This window comes from Lotus japonicus, chromosome 3 (assembly GCF_012489685.1).
Source record: "Lotus japonicus ecotype B-129 chromosome 3, LjGifu_v1.2".
NCBI classification, from domain to species: Eukaryota; Viridiplantae; Streptophyta; class Magnoliopsida; order Fabales; family Fabaceae; genus Lotus; species Lotus japonicus.
In genome coordinates this window covers 5775909-5793045 of record NC_080043.1, presented here as the reverse complement: position 1 = coordinate 5793045, position 17137 = coordinate 5775909, and the positions used below count along the sequence as shown (strand labels likewise).

The 17137-nt window shown below is 38.7% G+C and overlaps 5 protein-coding genes across 5 annotated transcripts; 4 read left to right on the top strand and 1 right to left on the bottom strand.

The window, feature by feature from the left end:
- Positions 1–2047: 2047 nt before the first annotated feature.
- Positions 2048–3515, top strand: LOC130743021 (repetitive proline-rich cell wall protein 2). Its single transcript, XM_057595131.1, has one exon. The coding sequence runs from the start codon at positions 2064–2066 to the stop codon at positions 3282–3284; it is 1221 nt and encodes a 406-aa protein (XP_057451114.1). The 5' UTR covers positions 2048–2063; the 3' UTR covers positions 3285–3515.
- A 6691-nt stretch (positions 3516–10206) lies between these two features.
- On the top strand, positions 10207–12115 carry LOC130743473 (protein FAR1-RELATED SEQUENCE 5-like). The gene is made up of 4 exons (XM_057595724.1): positions 10207–10224; positions 10278–11476; positions 11577–12065; positions 12112–12115. The coding sequence occupies exons 1-4, from the start codon at positions 10207–10209 to the stop codon at positions 12113–12115; spliced, it is 1710 nt and encodes a 569-aa protein (XP_057451707.1).
- Positions 12099–13043, top strand: LOC130748889 (uncharacterized). The gene is made up of 2 exons (XM_057602143.1): positions 12099–12729; positions 12839–13043. The coding sequence occupies exons 1-2, from the start codon at positions 12139–12141 to the stop codon at positions 13028–13030; spliced, it is 783 nt and encodes a 260-aa protein (XP_057458126.1). The 5' UTR covers positions 12099–12138; the 3' UTR covers positions 13031–13043.
- A 651-nt stretch (positions 13044–13694) lies between these two features.
- LOC130743471 (uncharacterized) lies at positions 13695–14540 on the top strand. The gene is made up of 4 exons (XM_057595723.1): positions 13695–14054; positions 14139–14240; positions 14323–14388; positions 14481–14540. The coding sequence occupies exons 1-4, from the start codon at positions 13695–13697 to the stop codon at positions 14538–14540; spliced, it is 588 nt and encodes a 195-aa protein (XP_057451706.1).
- Positions 14541–14692: 152 nt separating this feature from the next.
- LOC130743470 (protein MAIN-LIKE 1-like) lies at positions 14693–15835 on the bottom strand. Its single transcript, XM_057595722.1, has 2 exons — positions 15188–15835; positions 14693–14701 (listed from the first exon to the last, which is right to left on the bottom strand). Exons 1-2 carry the CDS (start codon positions 15833–15835, stop codon positions 14693–14695), a joined length of 657 nt encoding a protein of 218 aa, XP_057451705.1.
- Between the last annotated feature and the right edge of the window lie 1302 nt (positions 15836–17137).

Sequence of the window (17137 nt, the reverse complement as noted above, 5' to 3'; positions counted from 1 at the left end):
GTGGGATGAAAAGTGAAGGGTTCGAGTTCGAATCCGGATGGGGGATTGATTTACTAACATTTCTAACAACTAACATTTGTCTATCAAAAAATAAAATCATGTTTAGAAAAAAGTTTTATATTATGCGAATTAGTATTTATTAATTAATCAAAAACATATTTTTAGAGTTATTAATATATTTTTCAATAAGTCAGCAAAGACCCAATTCAAACATAAAATACCCAAAATGGAATTATTATTGAGTTTTTCTAATGAGAAACTCGTGATGAGTTGAGAGTTTTTTTGTTTATCATTAGTACTAAGAAATTTTTGCTCTCATCTGATGAGTTTTAAATTAGTATATTAGCAGTGCTATATGGTACGACAGGATGTGGTACACGAAAGTGCACGAGTAGCAGTTAGTGGCGATTTTAAACCGCCACTAAGTTTGTTGTGCCAGGGAAAACAGCAAGCGTTACACATTTCTGGCGGTTTAAAACCGCCAGAAACGGCCTCGTGCTCCAATCGTGCTTAGATCCTCGTGCTCTCCATCATTATCCTTAGTATATTCATTAGACAGTTAATTTAAACTCTCTATGCATTTATGAGAAAAGAGAGTAATTTTTCTCACACGCATTAGTATTTGCTCAAGAAAAAAATAGATTATTTTCTTATATCAGGTGCATAAATATTATGATTTAATTAATTATATGTATAGAAACTATTAAAGGCTATAATTTTATATCTATAGATCAGTTTCATTATCATTATATAATCTTAAATTTTCCATCAACTACTCCTATCAATTTTGTTTTATCTATACCATTGCAAGAAAAGAGTAATTAATCATCTGTTATTCAAGATATATAGAAAAATCGGAAATCTTTGATAGTCCAATGAGATGCTCTAACCTTGAAAAAACTTGTATGAATAGTTTTAAACAAATGAAACAAATGCAGCCTCAAAGTCTAACTACTACTATATCTTTTACGTACGCAAGCTAAGTAGTAGCAAACAGCTCATCAATGAATATTTATGAAGATCAAGTCACATCGTATAATCTCCACCGCTCGGACTCGAAAAAGAACGAAGTCCCCTTCAATGCTAGATAGAGCCCCGTCCAACAAAACCTACTCAGCTTTTACTCCTGTAATGCCAAACTCATTTTTTCTGTTATCAACTGAGAACAATATCACAGTTCAGATGAATGAGAACATGTAGATAAATCAGCTTTTGGTAAATAGGCCTATTATATTTCTTTTAATAGCCAATCATGTATATCGTGTTTTTTTTACAATGTTAGTGCACATATTCCAGCTATTCAATCAATGGCCATAAATCGTGAAGTTTATAAAAAATAAGTTAACTATGATGCAGGTGATTTTATTTATTATTATTATTTTTTTTTTTGATAAGCCTATGAATCTATGATGCAGGTGATAGTTTCACATTGCAAATATCATATTGATCTTCAATTTTTTTAACTTTTGTGGCGATTATATTGATTGTATGGTTTGAAAACGGTATATTTATCTGTCGGTGGTTGTAAATACATTGTCCTTATTTTTATTGTACAAGTATAATTTATATATTGCAAAATGCTTTAACTTCAGCTAGTTCATGCAGATCCATAGATGGACCTTAGTTTCTAACAATGTATATACAAAAGTTAAATTAATCCGATCCTCAACTTGGTGGGCCAAAATCTGCCTTTCATGAAGATAGGATCGAATAACAAACGGTAGGAATATTTGTTTAAATTGATTAAACTTCAGTAGTTGTGCATGAAAGCTGTAAAACACGTCAAGGAGATACATAAGATGTCGGTAGTTTGAAAAGTATTTGCATAATGCAGATCTTGTCTAGTTTCACACATAATTTCCAACTTGACTACCATATGTGGACAAAATGAGTTATACCAGTGCTGAAAACCCCACACCTACTATTGACTTTGTATACATGATTTGGGTACCAAATCTTCATATTGGAACCTGCTCCTTACCTATCAGTCGAGTCACTAAGTTAAGGGCCCCTCCTGAGTAGTATAAAAGGTGATCATGCTGGTGTGTTTTACTCCAACTCAAATGAGTGACATGGCTACCTTACGCTCTCTAGTGCTGCTCCTTGTAGCTCTGGCTCTCACCCCTCAAGGGTTTGCCAACTATGAGAAACCCCCTGAGTATACTCCTCCTATTTACAAGCCCCCAGTTGAGAAACCACCCGTCTACAAACCCCCGGTCGAAAAGCCACCGGTGTACAAGCCCCCAGTGGAGAAACCACCAGTGTACAAACCCCCAGTAGAGAAGCCTCCAGTGTACAAACCTCCTGTTGAGAAACCCCCAGTGTACAAGCCCCCAGTTGAGAAGCCCCCAGTTTACAAACCTCCGGTAGAGAAGCCACCAGTGTACAAACCCCCGGTTGAGAAGCCCCCAGTTTACAAACCTCCGGTGGAGAAGCCACCAGTGTACAAGCCCCCAGTTGAGAAACCCCCAGTTTACAAGCCCCCGGTAGAGAAGCCCCCAGTTTACAAGCCCCCAGTTGAGAAACCACCAGTGTACAAGCCCCCAGTAGAGAAGCCACCGGTGTACAAGCCTCCAGTTGAGAAGCCACCCGTGTACAAGCCCCCAGTTGAGAAGCCACCTGTTTACAAACCTCCGGTGGAGAAGCCACCAGTGTACAAGCCCCCAGTTGAGAAACCCCCAGTTTACAAGCCCCCGGCGGAGAAGCCCCCAGTTTACAAGCCCCCGGTTTACAAGCCACCGGTGTACAAGCCCCCAGTTGAGAAGCCACCAGTGTACAAGCCCCCAGTTGAGAAGCCACCTGTGTACAAGCCCCCAGTTGAGAAGCCACCAGTTTACAAGCCCCCAGTTGAAAAGCCACCAGTTTACAAGCCACCAGTTGAGAAGCCACCAGTGTACAAGCCCCCCGTAGAGAAGCCACCAGTTTACAAGCCTCCAGTTGAGAAGCCACCGGTTTACAAGCCCCCAGTTTACAAGCCACCGGTGTACAAGCCCCCAGTTTACAAGCCACCAGTGTACAAGCCCCCAGTAGAGAAGCCACCGGTTTATAAGCCCCCAGTTGAGAAACCTCCAGTTTACAAGCCTCCAGTTGAGAAGCCACCAGTTTACAAGCCTCCAGTTGAGAAGCCACCAATTTACAAGCCCCCAGTTGAGAAGCCGCCAGTTTACAAACCACCAGTAGAGAAGCCACCAGTATACAAGCCTCCTGTTGAGAATCCTCCATATGGGAAGCCACCATATGGTGGTCACCCAGGGTACCCTCCTGCAGGAAACACTCATTTCTAAAACGCATAGCTTCTATATTCAGTTTCTGCTAAATAAGAGTTGAGTTAGCCTTGATACGGTCAATAATGCAGTTTACATGTGCTGGCAATGATTACTTTTGGCTACTCATTTCAAACCTTTATTTACAATGCTATGGCCAAGAAAAGATTGTATGAATGTAAAATGGAAAAACAGAATTTGGTGCTTTGATTGTACTCCAAATTATGAATGAAAGAATTTTATGATTTTGTACATTGTGGAAGTTCATTATATTTGTGTTTGGATATCAAATCCACTCAATATTAACAAATTCTCATTACAATATACACCTTTTGTATCAAAGTGAGCAAAATGAGTGCACAAATTAGACATCTGTTTGTACGAATAGCAACATGCTTATTGTCAATATGTATTTAAACCTAGCATATATCTTGAGACTAAATGCCTCCAAATGATAGTTCAGAGGTAAGAGCTGGAGATATATGAGTTGGGGAAGAAAAGGTCCAGGGATCAATTATTGGAGAGTGCAATTTATCTTTATGATATTTTGAGACTAAATATTATTAATCCTAATCATACTATGCCAAACTCAAATATAAATTTATAGTTGTTTCTTATCGTGCTACAAAAAAGCATGGACGTTGTCTGAAATTCAGAAAGAAAGAAAAAAACAGTAGATTAAGAGGTGTTGTTTGGTTATATAAAAAAGTATTAAAATAGAAAATAACACATCCTAATACACACTCAATCAACAAAAAGTTAACAAGTGTTCACAAGTTTGAGTTGTGATTCAATTCCACTCCACTTCTTTATTATCTCAATTTCATTTACTTTTCTTTCTTATCTCCTTTTTTCTATTGCACCATTTCATATCTCTCATTTCCCTCTCGTGTGGGGATCTCTCTCATAAAGTGTATGTGTGAATGAATTATTATTCAACTATATAGTTTCCCCTTCTACCAAAAATGACTCAGAATGTGTTATTTTTCATTTTCGCACTTTATAACAGATATTCAAATGAGTTCTTCATCTTTTATTCTCCCATCATTTTCCATACAAACTCCACTCATGCCAATCTCAATTAGTTAAGATCCATGTTAAGCGAAACAAAGTCTCGATAAATAGACATTGTGTAGCACGCGACATCCCAAGATGGTTTGGTTTTTTCTGGGATCGAATTTGAAGGGATCCTAATACCAAGTCAACAAAGTGTTGAAGAGTCCTTATTCCCTTAGTTTTCTAGTAGGTGCTAGTAGCAAGTGTTCCCTTACTGTTAGTATTTGTGCTGGTTTTTTCCTTGTGTAATTAGGTGCTGGTTATTAGTTGGTTTGGTTTTTTTATGTTTCTTTGTTAATACCATGGGTGGAATACTCATTGTACTCCTATTTATGAAATTCATTTGCTAATAAAAAAACGCAACATCCCTAGATATCCACTCAGTACTTGGTTTATCTTTACATATTTCTTGCGGGTTTTCCTTCAAAAGAAACTTCATAGGAAAAAGATGCTCGAAGATTTGTTAAAGTTAATTAAACTTTTTGATCACTTTCGTAGGAAATTTTATAGTAAAAGTCGTAAGAAAAAATCGTAAGAAACCAACTTTGTTGAGCTAAAAAAACTAATTCCACTAAAGTATGATATGGTTGTTCTCGGTAGAACATAATATTCTCCCATAGAAAACACACATGTCACACAAAAAATGTGATCTTAACATAACATGCTTTTCCATTAGTTTTGCATGTGTTATGTTTTTATTTTTTGTGAGAGTAAAAACTCGTATTGAATTATTTGTGTGTGTTTAGATACTTAATTAACGTGAAAACACTTATCTCAATTCATAAGAACAATTTTAATTTTTTTTTTTACTTGAAGTGAATGCTAACATCTATTAACACTAACACCAATTGTTCCATTATTTGTTAGAGCTCTGATTTGGTGGAGCTAAATTTATTATCTAGATATGCTAGAATGGAGCGACAAAACAAAGCAAATATTTGAGGTAGATTCATCTGTCGATTTTAGTCCTTTTAGTTATGCTGGAAAGTGAAAACTAACACGCGTCAGAAGGAAATAAGATGTCGGTGCATTGATAAATAAATATTACCAATCAAAGCTAACAATCCTGTACAGTTCCCCCGTACATAATTTCCATCTTGGCTATATTATTATATGAAGACAAAATGACCTATGTCATTGTCAATGTTGAAAATTCACACCAACTATTGTCATTTTATAGGTGCTACTAATTACTCACTTATGATTCAAGATTGGGACCTACTACTTGAACCACTAAGGTCCCTCAGTTACTAGTAGTAGTAGAACTGTTGAAGCTGATCATCATGCATGTGTGTTTAAGCCCCATGTCTTGTATTGTAGATTGGTTGGTCAAGACAACAATAATGGAGACATGAGAAACATTCACTGATGAAAAATATAATTGCTTCTTTCATATAGATTTTTCCTGTAACATTTTTGAATTTTTTTTTTTTTACAAATTTTAAGATTTTCATGTGAATTTTAAATTTGCAGAAAAAATTACCAGAGCTGTTAAATTTTCTTTGGAAAATTTTTGTGAAACAAATTTACATCAAATATTTTTAGGAAAATAAACAAAATAATTCAGAAAATTTATATGTTGTTTTATAATTTGTTTGTTTGCACAAATAACTCTTTTTTATTTATCGGGAGAATTTGACTGATTGACTATAACAATTATTAGACTTATAACCACCAATTCACGTCCTAATTCCACACAAGCCGATACAAATTGTGGGCGTTTGTGCCTCTCACCTCGAGTCAGCTTGGAAGACGAGTCTTCCTTTCATGGGGATTAATGTCACTCCTAGCTTGGAAGACTAGTTTTCCTTGTATCGGTCAGTCTTCCTAGTATGCACATATATTACAAACCAATGAAGATTTTATGCAGCATGAATTTGGCATTCTAGCTTTTGAGTTTGGGGAAATATAAGTTTAGAAGTTTAATATTATGGCTTTAAACAAACTTACATGCTTTTTTATCACATATTATGTTTTCTTCAATCTGCTTTTTTTTCTTTGAGATTTGTTTACAAATTGCTTTTTGCTCTTAAATTTTCATGGAGATTAAATAAAGGTTAGGAATGATATTATGTTATGTAGAAGAAACTTGGTAATTAGAACTATGCTTTGTTGGGCCATGACTTTTTGCTCTTCTTCACTTGGGTCTCCTTGTCCTTTTTTTTTTTGCATTATTGGTGTTTTTGTGCAATAGTGGCTCGTTTGGACCACCAAAACAATTTTTCTCTAGTGCGGATTTTAAATCGTCGCAATAGTGGCTCGTTTATTGGAATTGCCGCACAAGCTTACGAGTCCAAGCTTACACGTGCCATTGTCGATTTTAACTTTTATACGCCACGCCAGCGCTTACCAAGAGTCATCAACAACAGAGACTATTTTCATATATTTCAATAACGTTGGAAATTCTTTCTATAAATTTCTTTTATAGGGACCAATTCCAATTCGACCACATTTTACCGGGACTAAAACCTTATTTAACCCTATTTAATATGCATAAATTAATCTCTATAATAAGCAATGTTATTAAAACCGGACTGGTGATCAAACCGGTGAGGGTATCGGTTCACGGTTCTTTGATTTAACCGTAATTGAACCGAGGTTCAACCGGTATTACCGCATTAATATTATTTAAAATAAATATATAATGTTAAAGGTATATTTATAACAAAGAAGTCTTTTTTTGGAAACTAATAAAGAAAAAGTCAAAACAATTTTCTAGTAAATAAAATGTTCAAACATTTTAATGGGAATTGAATGAAATTCAATTAATATCCATTCCAACATATAAAGGTATCGTGCAGTGTGCCACCAATTCAGAATTGGCCACGCAAATTTAGCACTGTGTGCAACTTTGAATTAGTTTAAAAAAGAAAACCTAAAAATGCCTTTTACTCAGTGTTATCATACTCAGACCGATGATCGACTCGGTCGAGGCACTGGTCAATGAGTTAATGGTTCAACCACTGGGTCATTCATAGGCGGATCTAGCACCCGGCTTGCCTGGGCACTTGCCCAGGCTCCATGGCAAATTTTTATTTCTTTATTTGGGCCGCAAGGATAAAAACTGAGTTTTTTACCCACCCAACCTGGGCAAAAAAACTTCTGTTCTCTTTCAGTCTCTTGTTTATGGTCAAGATGGGAAGAAGAGATGAGAAGATGAGAAAGGGGACTTGTGAATTGGATCTGTATGGGTGTCTCTTTCTCTCCCGTTTTCATTTTTCTGATTTCCCAATAATCACCTTTTCCACCTAAAATGAAAACAGAGGTAATCAAAATGAAAGCAGAGGCTTCAATTCCGCAAGAATCCATGTGTGTTTCATTTTTCTTATCTGTGTGCGTGTGTTTGCTAATTGGGGGTTATCTGGCATTCCCCCCTTTGACCCATGTGTCTTTCTTTTCTTTTTATCAATTATCACTTTTTTTTCAACATCTTCAATAATTAATTCAATGGACTTAAATTAAAAAAAATATCTTAATAGCATACGTTCATACATTATATTCAACCAATTCAAATGTTATTCATTAATTTAGTTCCACTAAATTTAGAAACTACTAATATCATCATTTGGTTTGATATATTTAATATTGATAAAATGTGATATTAGTTTGAACTTTTCTCAAGTATATAATTTTTTTAATGTGATAAGACTCTCTCTAGTATCCCTTTGTTATACACCATCTTTGAATTTTTAAAGTAAAGTTTAAGTTTAAATCAAATTATATATAAAACTGACTCGGTATGCCTCTTTCGTACTAATTACGTTACAAGTCGTGTATCGCATACCCATACTCGTACCACGTATTGGAGCATATGGCGAACCAGCTGGTAACTATAGACTATACCTATATGTTTAAGTTAGGTGTTTAATTGAGAATGAAACGTATTTGTCATTCCAACAGTCTATTCACGCCGCAACAGCCGCAATGCCCGCAACCGCAATTTAAAACCTTGAATCAGATGTCAGGTTGGGCGGTTAGACTTGCCCAGGCTACATAAAAATCCTGGCTCCGCCACTGGGGTCATTGGTTCGATTGCTTGACTCGGTTTATATTAAAAAATTATAATAATTTAAAATATAACCTTAGTATATCATATATATAAAATAATATGCATTCTTCTTAACAAGAAGCAAAGTGGTGTAGTGGCAATTTGGATTAGCTTTCCTCCCTCTAGGTCCTGTGTTCAAGTCCTGGCTATGACAATTTTTTTAAATAACTCTCAATTGAATATCATTTGACCAAATAATTAACATTGAATGTAAATTAATTACAGTTTGAACATTAAAAACAGTTTTGACAAAAAAAACGCAAAAACAGAAGAAAAAAAAACAGACCGGTCCATTAAAACCGGCCGAGTCGCCGGTTTATTCCCTGAACCGGCCGGTTCATACCGGTTGAATTGCATGGTCGATCCATTTAATGGCTCGGACCGGTCAAGGGTCCGGTTCCCGATTCAACCGGCCGGTCCGGTCCGAGTTTTATAACACTGCTTTTACTCTTTTAGGCTTTTACTCTTCTACTTCCTCATACGCGTAGAAAAAAGAATGGACCGCCTCCTTCATCCTTCCTCATCATCTTGTTGTCTCTGTTTCACATGTGAAGTGGGTTTTCTTTGTGTATGTTTATTGTTGCAAATGCATACCATTTCTCAAATCGAATCACACTCCCCAATACGGAATCCTCACTAGTTTGCCTTTTCTGGGTTCTTAGTCACCGTTCATGTTTTCACTCGCGTTAACCACAACTGTTCACGTTGTCGAACAAATGAACTGTTCTCAACCGGCAGACCGCCGGTTTTACCGATTTTCCACCGGTTTTTCATCTGCCAGGTTTTTTATATGTTTTGGACCAGCATACAATCCGGTTCCCAGTTTAATTGGTCGGACCGGCCGGTCCGGACCGGTTTTAATAACCATGATAGTAAGAGTATCCGTTGCTCTCATACCCATCTCAATTATTTATTTTACATTTGTCCATATCCAATGCAAGAAAGGAGCCCTGGATTTGGCACCCCAGGGCTTAGAAATGGCACCCCAAATTTTTTAAAAAATGCCAGAACTACCCTTTCGGACACAGAGTATCCGTAACACTTCGGAATCCAAAGTTTCGAATAATACCTTGTTGAATCTGACACTTAAATGACAGACATAATTCGGAAACGTACAATCCGAAATACTTCGGATTCGTTGAATCCGAAAACCTGTCGCACACTGCCACCTTTTGAGCACCATTACTCCTCCACCACCAACTTCATCACCATTACTCATCCACCACCAACCCCATCACCACCCCCCCCCCATTACAATCAGATTCAAAAAACTCCACCACCACCACTCTTCCTCTTCTTCCTCCACGTTTGTTTTCCTCCCCCTCACCACCATCTCCTTCCAAGTTCCACTTGCTCCACCCTCAACCACCATCTCCTTCCAAGTTCCACCTTGCTACCAAGTTCCTTCTGGTAAGTTTCATTTCTCTCCCCCTTCATATCCTGCTTTACTTATCATTGTAGTTACATTTCATTGTTGTTTGTTGGAAGTTCGTTTTGCACCATCATTGTTTGCTTGTATTCTGATGTTGTCGAGCTTGATACGGATTGTCTGTATCCAAACGAGTTCGGATTGTCTATATCCGAATCGGTTCGGAATCACAATGTACGAAGTAGTTAACCAGTTGCAGTTTGTTACATGCAGGCTGAATGACTGAACCGTACCTATATGAAGAAGATTTACTGGTTGATGCCGCATGCGATGCCGCATGCGGTTCTGGGAATGTTGAGCCTCCTAGCAATATCATTCCGTGGGTGCCCCCTCGTATAAGCGTGGACGCCACACATTTATTTACAACTGACCAGGTATTCATTGAATAATTATTGTTGGAAAATACTACTATGTATTTGGAAAATGATGTGATGATCATTGAATAATTAGTGATGGTTGGTAGGATGTTTTATTTCTAAAGCAATATGTTATCATTGAACAAATATTTGATACTCGTGATGAGCTTGAACAATGGGCTAAGAATGTTGGAAAGGCGAATGGTTATGTGTTGGTGATTGCAAGGTCTGACTATGCTATAAGTGGAGGAAAGGTATTTGTTACTATTAAGTGTGCGAAGCATGGTATTTACAGGCCATACAAGGACCCGAATACATTCAAGTACAAAAAGACCGCATCACAAAAGACTGATTGTAAGTTTAATCTCAAAGGACGACCTATGAAGGGTGATAGAATGTGGTGGCTGAAAGTGATGGATGGTAAACACAACCATGAACCAGCTAAATCACTAGTTGGCCACCCCTACGTTGGTCGACTAACAGAGGAAGAGAAGGGGCTTGTGGGCACCATGACTAGTACTTGGACTCCACCGAGACAAATACTAGCGGCATTGAAGGAAAACAATCCAAGTAACTTGACTACAATCACTCAAGTTTACAGTTGCAACAAAAGGTTTAAAAAAGAGGAGAGGGGACCATTGACAGAAATGCAACATTTGATGAAGAAGTTGGTAGAAGCCAAGTATGTTCACTTTGAAAGGCAACAAGCTGATTCAAGTGAGATTAGGGATCTCTTTTGGGCTCATCCTGATGCGGTCAGACTCTTCAACACATTCCCTCATGTGGTCATCATGGATTGCACGTACAAGACAAACAGATATCAGATCCCCTTGCTTGAAATGGTTGGTCTCACTTCTACGGGGTTGACTTTCTCCATAGCATTTTGCTACATAGTTAGGGAGCACACAATTGACTGTGTTTGGGCCTTGGAGTGCATGAAGTCTCTTATTGCCGATGATGCCAGATTACCTCAAGTGATTGTGACTGACAGAGATTTGGCTTTACTGAGTGCTGTTAAGCAATGTCTTCCCAATTGTACCAATTTATTATGCCGGTTCCACATAAACAAGAATGTGGAGGCAAAGTGCAAAGTGTTGATTGGCACGGATGATTTTGCCCTTTCAGTGATGGAGAACTGGAAATGCCTGATTTATGCTGAAACAGTGGAACAATTTGATGAGGAATGGAAGGAAATGTGTGTCATGTGTAAGGACTTCCTAGATTTCATATCCTACATTTCTACTACATGGTTAAAGCACAAGGAGAAATTTGTGAGTGCGTGGACCAATTCTGTGTTGCATTTTGGAACTACAACGAGTAACAGGTACAATGCACACTTTATTGGTTGTGATCTTTTGTGATCTTTCATTTCATAGTCTTGCTTTATTACCAGAAATTGATAGAGTATGATCTTTTGTATGCAGGGCTGAAAGTGCACACTCAACCTTGAAGAGGATGCTGAAAGACGGCAGAGGTGACTTGTGCGCCTCGTGGGATGCAGTGGATAGGTTGACCACTGTACGACACAATGAAATCAAGGCATCATTTGAGCGCAGTATCAACCTTGTAGAACATCGTTTCAAGTCGCCCATGTATACAAATATCAGGGGATTTGTGTCCAGAAAGGCCATGCAACTCATGGAAGATGAACAGAACAGAGTGATGCGTGATGGTTGTGGATGCGCATTCCAAGTTACCCATGGGCTTCCTTGTGCGTGTGCACTTCATAGTTATGATAGAATTTCGTATGAGGCAATCCATACTTTCTGGAAGATACTTGGTTGGGACCATGTACCCATTGGGAGTCAAGCCTCAAACCAAGGAGACCTCAAGTCAGAGATTGATGGCTTGACCGCTTATTTCAACACTTTGGATGTTGCGGGCCAAAGTATGCTAAGGAGGAAGGTAAAGGAGCTCTATTGTCCTTCTAGTAGTTCATTGTGTCCTCCTCAAGTGAAGATAAAGCCCAAGCGCTCGTCCAAGGCTATGGAGAGTAAACCACCTAGTCAACAAAAACCATCCTTACAACGTGATCCTTGTTATTGGGAACATGTTAACAATAGCCTCAAGCCAACACCTAACAAAGTCTCTTGTCCTCGAAGCAAGAAGTCTAAGAAGAGCAAGCAGTCCTCCACCAACATATACTTGGATGATTTGCCATCTTTCTTCCATCAATATATAGAAAAAGTCATAGATGTTATTGCAGATGGTAATTGTGGTTATAGATCAGTTGCTGCATTGTTCAGACCCGACATAGGTCAAGACGGTTGGCCTTTGATTAGGGAAGAGTTGCTTGTAGAACTCTCAGAGAATACCGCTTACTATAGCAACATATTTGGTTATGAGAGGGTTCAGTCTCTACAAAATCGTCTCATCCTTCCGATTGGTACAATTGCAACGGAAGACAAGTGGATGTCTCTACCGGAGATGGGGTACCTCATTGCTACGAGGTTGCAAGTTGTCTTCATCTCCATTTCACTAAAAGGTTGTTACACTTATCTGCCATTGAGAGGAGGCGCCCCACCGGAAGTACATCCCGTTATAGCAGTTGGTCACGTCACCAACCACTTTGTTCAGGTATAACTTTTATGAAGTACCTTACACTCGCTTGTCACGTTAAATTAGTATACTTTGTACTCAGCCACTTTGTTCTTATCTAACTTTATTGCTATACTCTCAAATGTAGCTCAAGCTTAAGCCGGGACATCCTATGCCAACAATAGCTCCCCAATGGCCGTTTTTGGCCAAAGAACCCACCGACCAATGGATCTTCCCGTATGCGGCGCGTTTGGCTACATTTACGGCAGAATTGAATGCTTGGATTGATCCTACGGGTGGTCCTCAAGAGAATGTCTTTATAGACCTTGGAGAAGATTGAGACTAGGATTGATGTTTGTTACTTTGTAGCAATGACATATGTACCACTAATTAGAAGTTCAAAGTATTATGATGTAGTATTAAACTGTTTCTCATGTGCATTTTATCTGTTTCTGCCCTGCAATGTAGCTGGTTATGAGAACTTGTGATTCTGCCTGCATTGTTTCTGGTACTGTCATTTTAACTGGTTAAGCAAATTTCGGAACTTTGGTTTCCGAAGTACTTCGGAAGGCTAACGTCCGTATTATTAGAGTCAGGTAAAATGCCACCCCATTTGTTTTCACCATTCGGAAGGCTCTAGTCCGAAAACAATAGTTCGGAACTACGGAGTCCGAAATGTTTCGGACGACTCCTTTCCATTTCCGTGTCATATACTTAAATTTGGCACCCCCAAGTTTAAACAATCTTCGACATTTAGTTTCCGAGTCAGTTCGGATTTATAGGATCCGAACAACTTCAGAATCTGGGGATCCGAACGTTAATTTTTTTTCTCATTTTAATTTTAAGTCTCTCCATCACTATCCACAACCAACCACAACCAACCTCATTACTCTCAACCAACCACAACCAACCCCATTACTCCTTCATCTATAAATTTGCTTGATTTAAGCTTTCTTGTATTCATCCTCTCCTTTCATTCTTTCAACGAAACCTTCAAAATCAAAATGGAACAAGATTTGCCCACCTTCATCCGCCCTTGCAAACTCCGAGGCAAATCTTCTGCAAGTTCTCGTCCTCTCATTCCCGGCCCTGCTGGTGTTGTCCAGGCCGCCATGATTCAACGCAGCTCCACCACCGACGGACACCTCATTCCAACCCAACAATTTGTTAGGCGCGTCGTCGAAGACGGTCACGACACTGATCCCGATTTTCACTCCAATGCTTGGCTTTCAGCCCTGCAATTAGGCGGATCTGCAACTCCTCTGGGTTCAATCACTCACCATCTAGAAAGGGTCGATCTCATCGTCGCAGTTATCAAATCATGCACGCCAAACGGATTCGGCGATGTGTCAGTTACCCTGAAGGTATTTCCATCTTCCGCGTTCTTTTTCATCAATGTCATGGTATTTAAATGTCCTCTGTCAATGCCATATGGGTTTGAGTTTCAGGATCCTACGGGCACTGTCGGTGCTAGTGTCCATCACAAGGTTTTCACTGAAAGCGAATTCGCGAAGGACATAAATGTTGGATCTGTTATGCTTATCCAGAAGGTTTATTATTTCTAACCGACTTGACTATTGTTTCTACTTCTTTAGACAAGTTGAACATTATTTCTTCCTTTTTTGCTTTTAGGTAGCTGTGTTTTCTCCTAGAAAATCTAATTGTTACCTGAACATAACATTGCCCAACATAGTTAAGGTATGGAAATCTTTTTTACACATATATAATTAAAATAAAAGTGACTGTGGTTTTTTACACATCTCAATTTTCGTTTATGTGAATTTTCACAGGTATTCTCGAGTGACTGTGGACCTCCATCTGAAACATTCACCGACATTACAGAAGATTGATTAATGTTATTTGGCTAATTTTGAATTATTTGCAACTTTAAAAAATCCTTGACCTGGATTATGTAGGCTATGTTGCGTCCCTTGAATTATGTACGTTATTTTGCTTCAATTGGATTATGTGCGTTATTTCACTTCCCATTGGATTTTGTTTGTTATTTTACCTGATTTGAAAAGAGATAAAAATGTAATCAAATCAAGTAAAGCGTGATAATGTGAAATCCAAACTAATAATGCGATAAAAGTACAGACCGATAATAAAGCGTGTATAAACTAATAGTGCGATAAAAGTACACATAATAATAATGTCACTGCCCCCTGCCCCTACGACCCACCCTACCCCTACGACCTCTGCCTCCGCCTCTGCCACCTCCTCTATCTCCGCCTCCTCCTCTGCCTCGACCTCTGCCTCCTCGTACACCAACGAAAGTGACGCCCTGGGTCCTGCTCAAGTCTCTGATGACAGTGAGGCACTTCTCTAATAAAGTGCGGGAGCGTGTATCTCTAGGGGGACCGTCGTCGACCTCAAGTCCCTGCTCTAGCAAATCAACGGCCCGACGCAAAGAAGCATGAAAATAAATCAATATACATGTTAGTAAACCGCATACACAAAACCACAAATGCATAAAGAAAATTAAGTTCACACTTACCACAGCACTGAGATCGGCCCTACTCTCATCCGGGATGATGAACCGGTGAGATACACCGGTGTACCAGTCCAGGTAATCATCTACTGCCGCTCCATCCACTATACTAGGGACCCCCTCTGGAATCAAGTGTGGCTCATAATCCTGGTATGCTGCATCAACGACCTCCGCAGCAGAACTCATGCCCATCACAACAGATGGGTGTCGCGGGATAGGCTGCACGTACCCAAACTGCCGCATCACACGCTCAGGAAGATGAGGTCGCACGGCCGCCCGGATGGGAGTCCGGATGTAGCCTGAGTATAAAGCTCGGACGTCCAGCTCTCTGTGACTCCTGTGCTCCTCATATGGTGTCCATATGACGTCCTCTGCCGTCATCTCATCGAAGAGAACTCGCCTCTCCATCAGTCCTGCATGCCCAGCCCGTGACTCCATCCACCTGCACGCTCTGGGCTGGTCCTCCGTGTACTCGGGGACCTCAATCCGCTGAATAATGGTGGGTGGGAAGTGCTCAAACACCCAAGCTACCAGGAGGGAAGAACAACCGCTCATCTGCTTGGTCTTCCTCCGTGAGGCATGACCAAGTGCATCATACAGTGTAGCTAGTGCAATGGCGCCCCACGCATACAGTGCACTTAATAACTTGGGCATCATAACTTTATTATATCCCCTAGGTTTTTGATGATTTAAAAGGCAATGCATGCTAACATATTTGAATGAACTTTGTAACCCTTTTCAAATTCCATGATCCCAACAAGGATTTTGGCTTCTGATAACATACAGCTTAAAAGTTAAGTTGGAAACTGGTATATTCTACAATTAACCTCCTATAAGATGTTGAACCTTTATACATGCATGGTCTATACTTATACTTCCAGACCTAATGTAATTGGAAATTGATCCATTGGTGCAACTAGTGAAAATGTTTTCAAATAACTATCAAATAACTAGTATCAAGTAACTATCAAATGTTTTCCATTTCAGTTCTTATAATTAGTATCAAGTAACTATCAAATATATACTTACAGATAACCAAAATGATGTATCAAAATTAGGTATATATGATTGGTAAATTAGGTACAGATGAGTCAGTTTGGTACTTGATCGGTAAATACATGAACTGAATCAGATAAAGCCATTCAGTGGTAAATTATGTTTGTGTTCAGGGTTATTATACTATCATTTGGTTAGTTAATCTGAAATCTATTTGAACTAAAATAGTTTTTTTTTGGTGAGCCGAACCAGACTTTAGGATAGTTTAGTTTTCCCCTATTGTGATTATCCAAGGCTGTTAATGCTTAAAAATTAAAGAAAATATGATCAAACAAGACTAACTTCTGTCTTCTCCCTGAGTATAAGTACCCTAGATTTTGTTCTTAGAAATAACTAATGTAACACTGAATGCTACAGTATGCTAGACTAAGACACTCTATTCTTCTCCAAGAAGGATTTTTATTGAGCATCCTTCTCTCCTGTCTTTTGGCTGCTTGTATCAGCATGTTAATTTTCATAAAAGTATGAAGCATAAAAGTATAAAAGTATGTGTGTGTGTCTGTTATATGAAGACTTTCCTATTATATTTAGGAAGCATAAAAGTATAAAAGCCACTAGTGTCCAAAATCAACATATTTAAGCACCAAAATCAACATATTTAAGCACCAGACTTTCCTATTATATGAAGCATAAAAGTAAAACATACAAAAGCCACTAGTGTCCATTGTTTTACTATATGAAGATAAGAAATCCTTACAGGTAGCACAGGGAATCACTTCTAGCACAATCAAGGCACAATCAAGGCACAATCAAGGCAGAAAGCATGCTCACTTGGCTCTGCATGAACATGAGCAAGTTAATTTACAGTAAACCAACATCAAGAGCTTTTGTATCCACAAATTCACCCAACAATTTCAAACTCTTCAAGAGCTTCAATCAGACATCTTCAAACTCTATCCA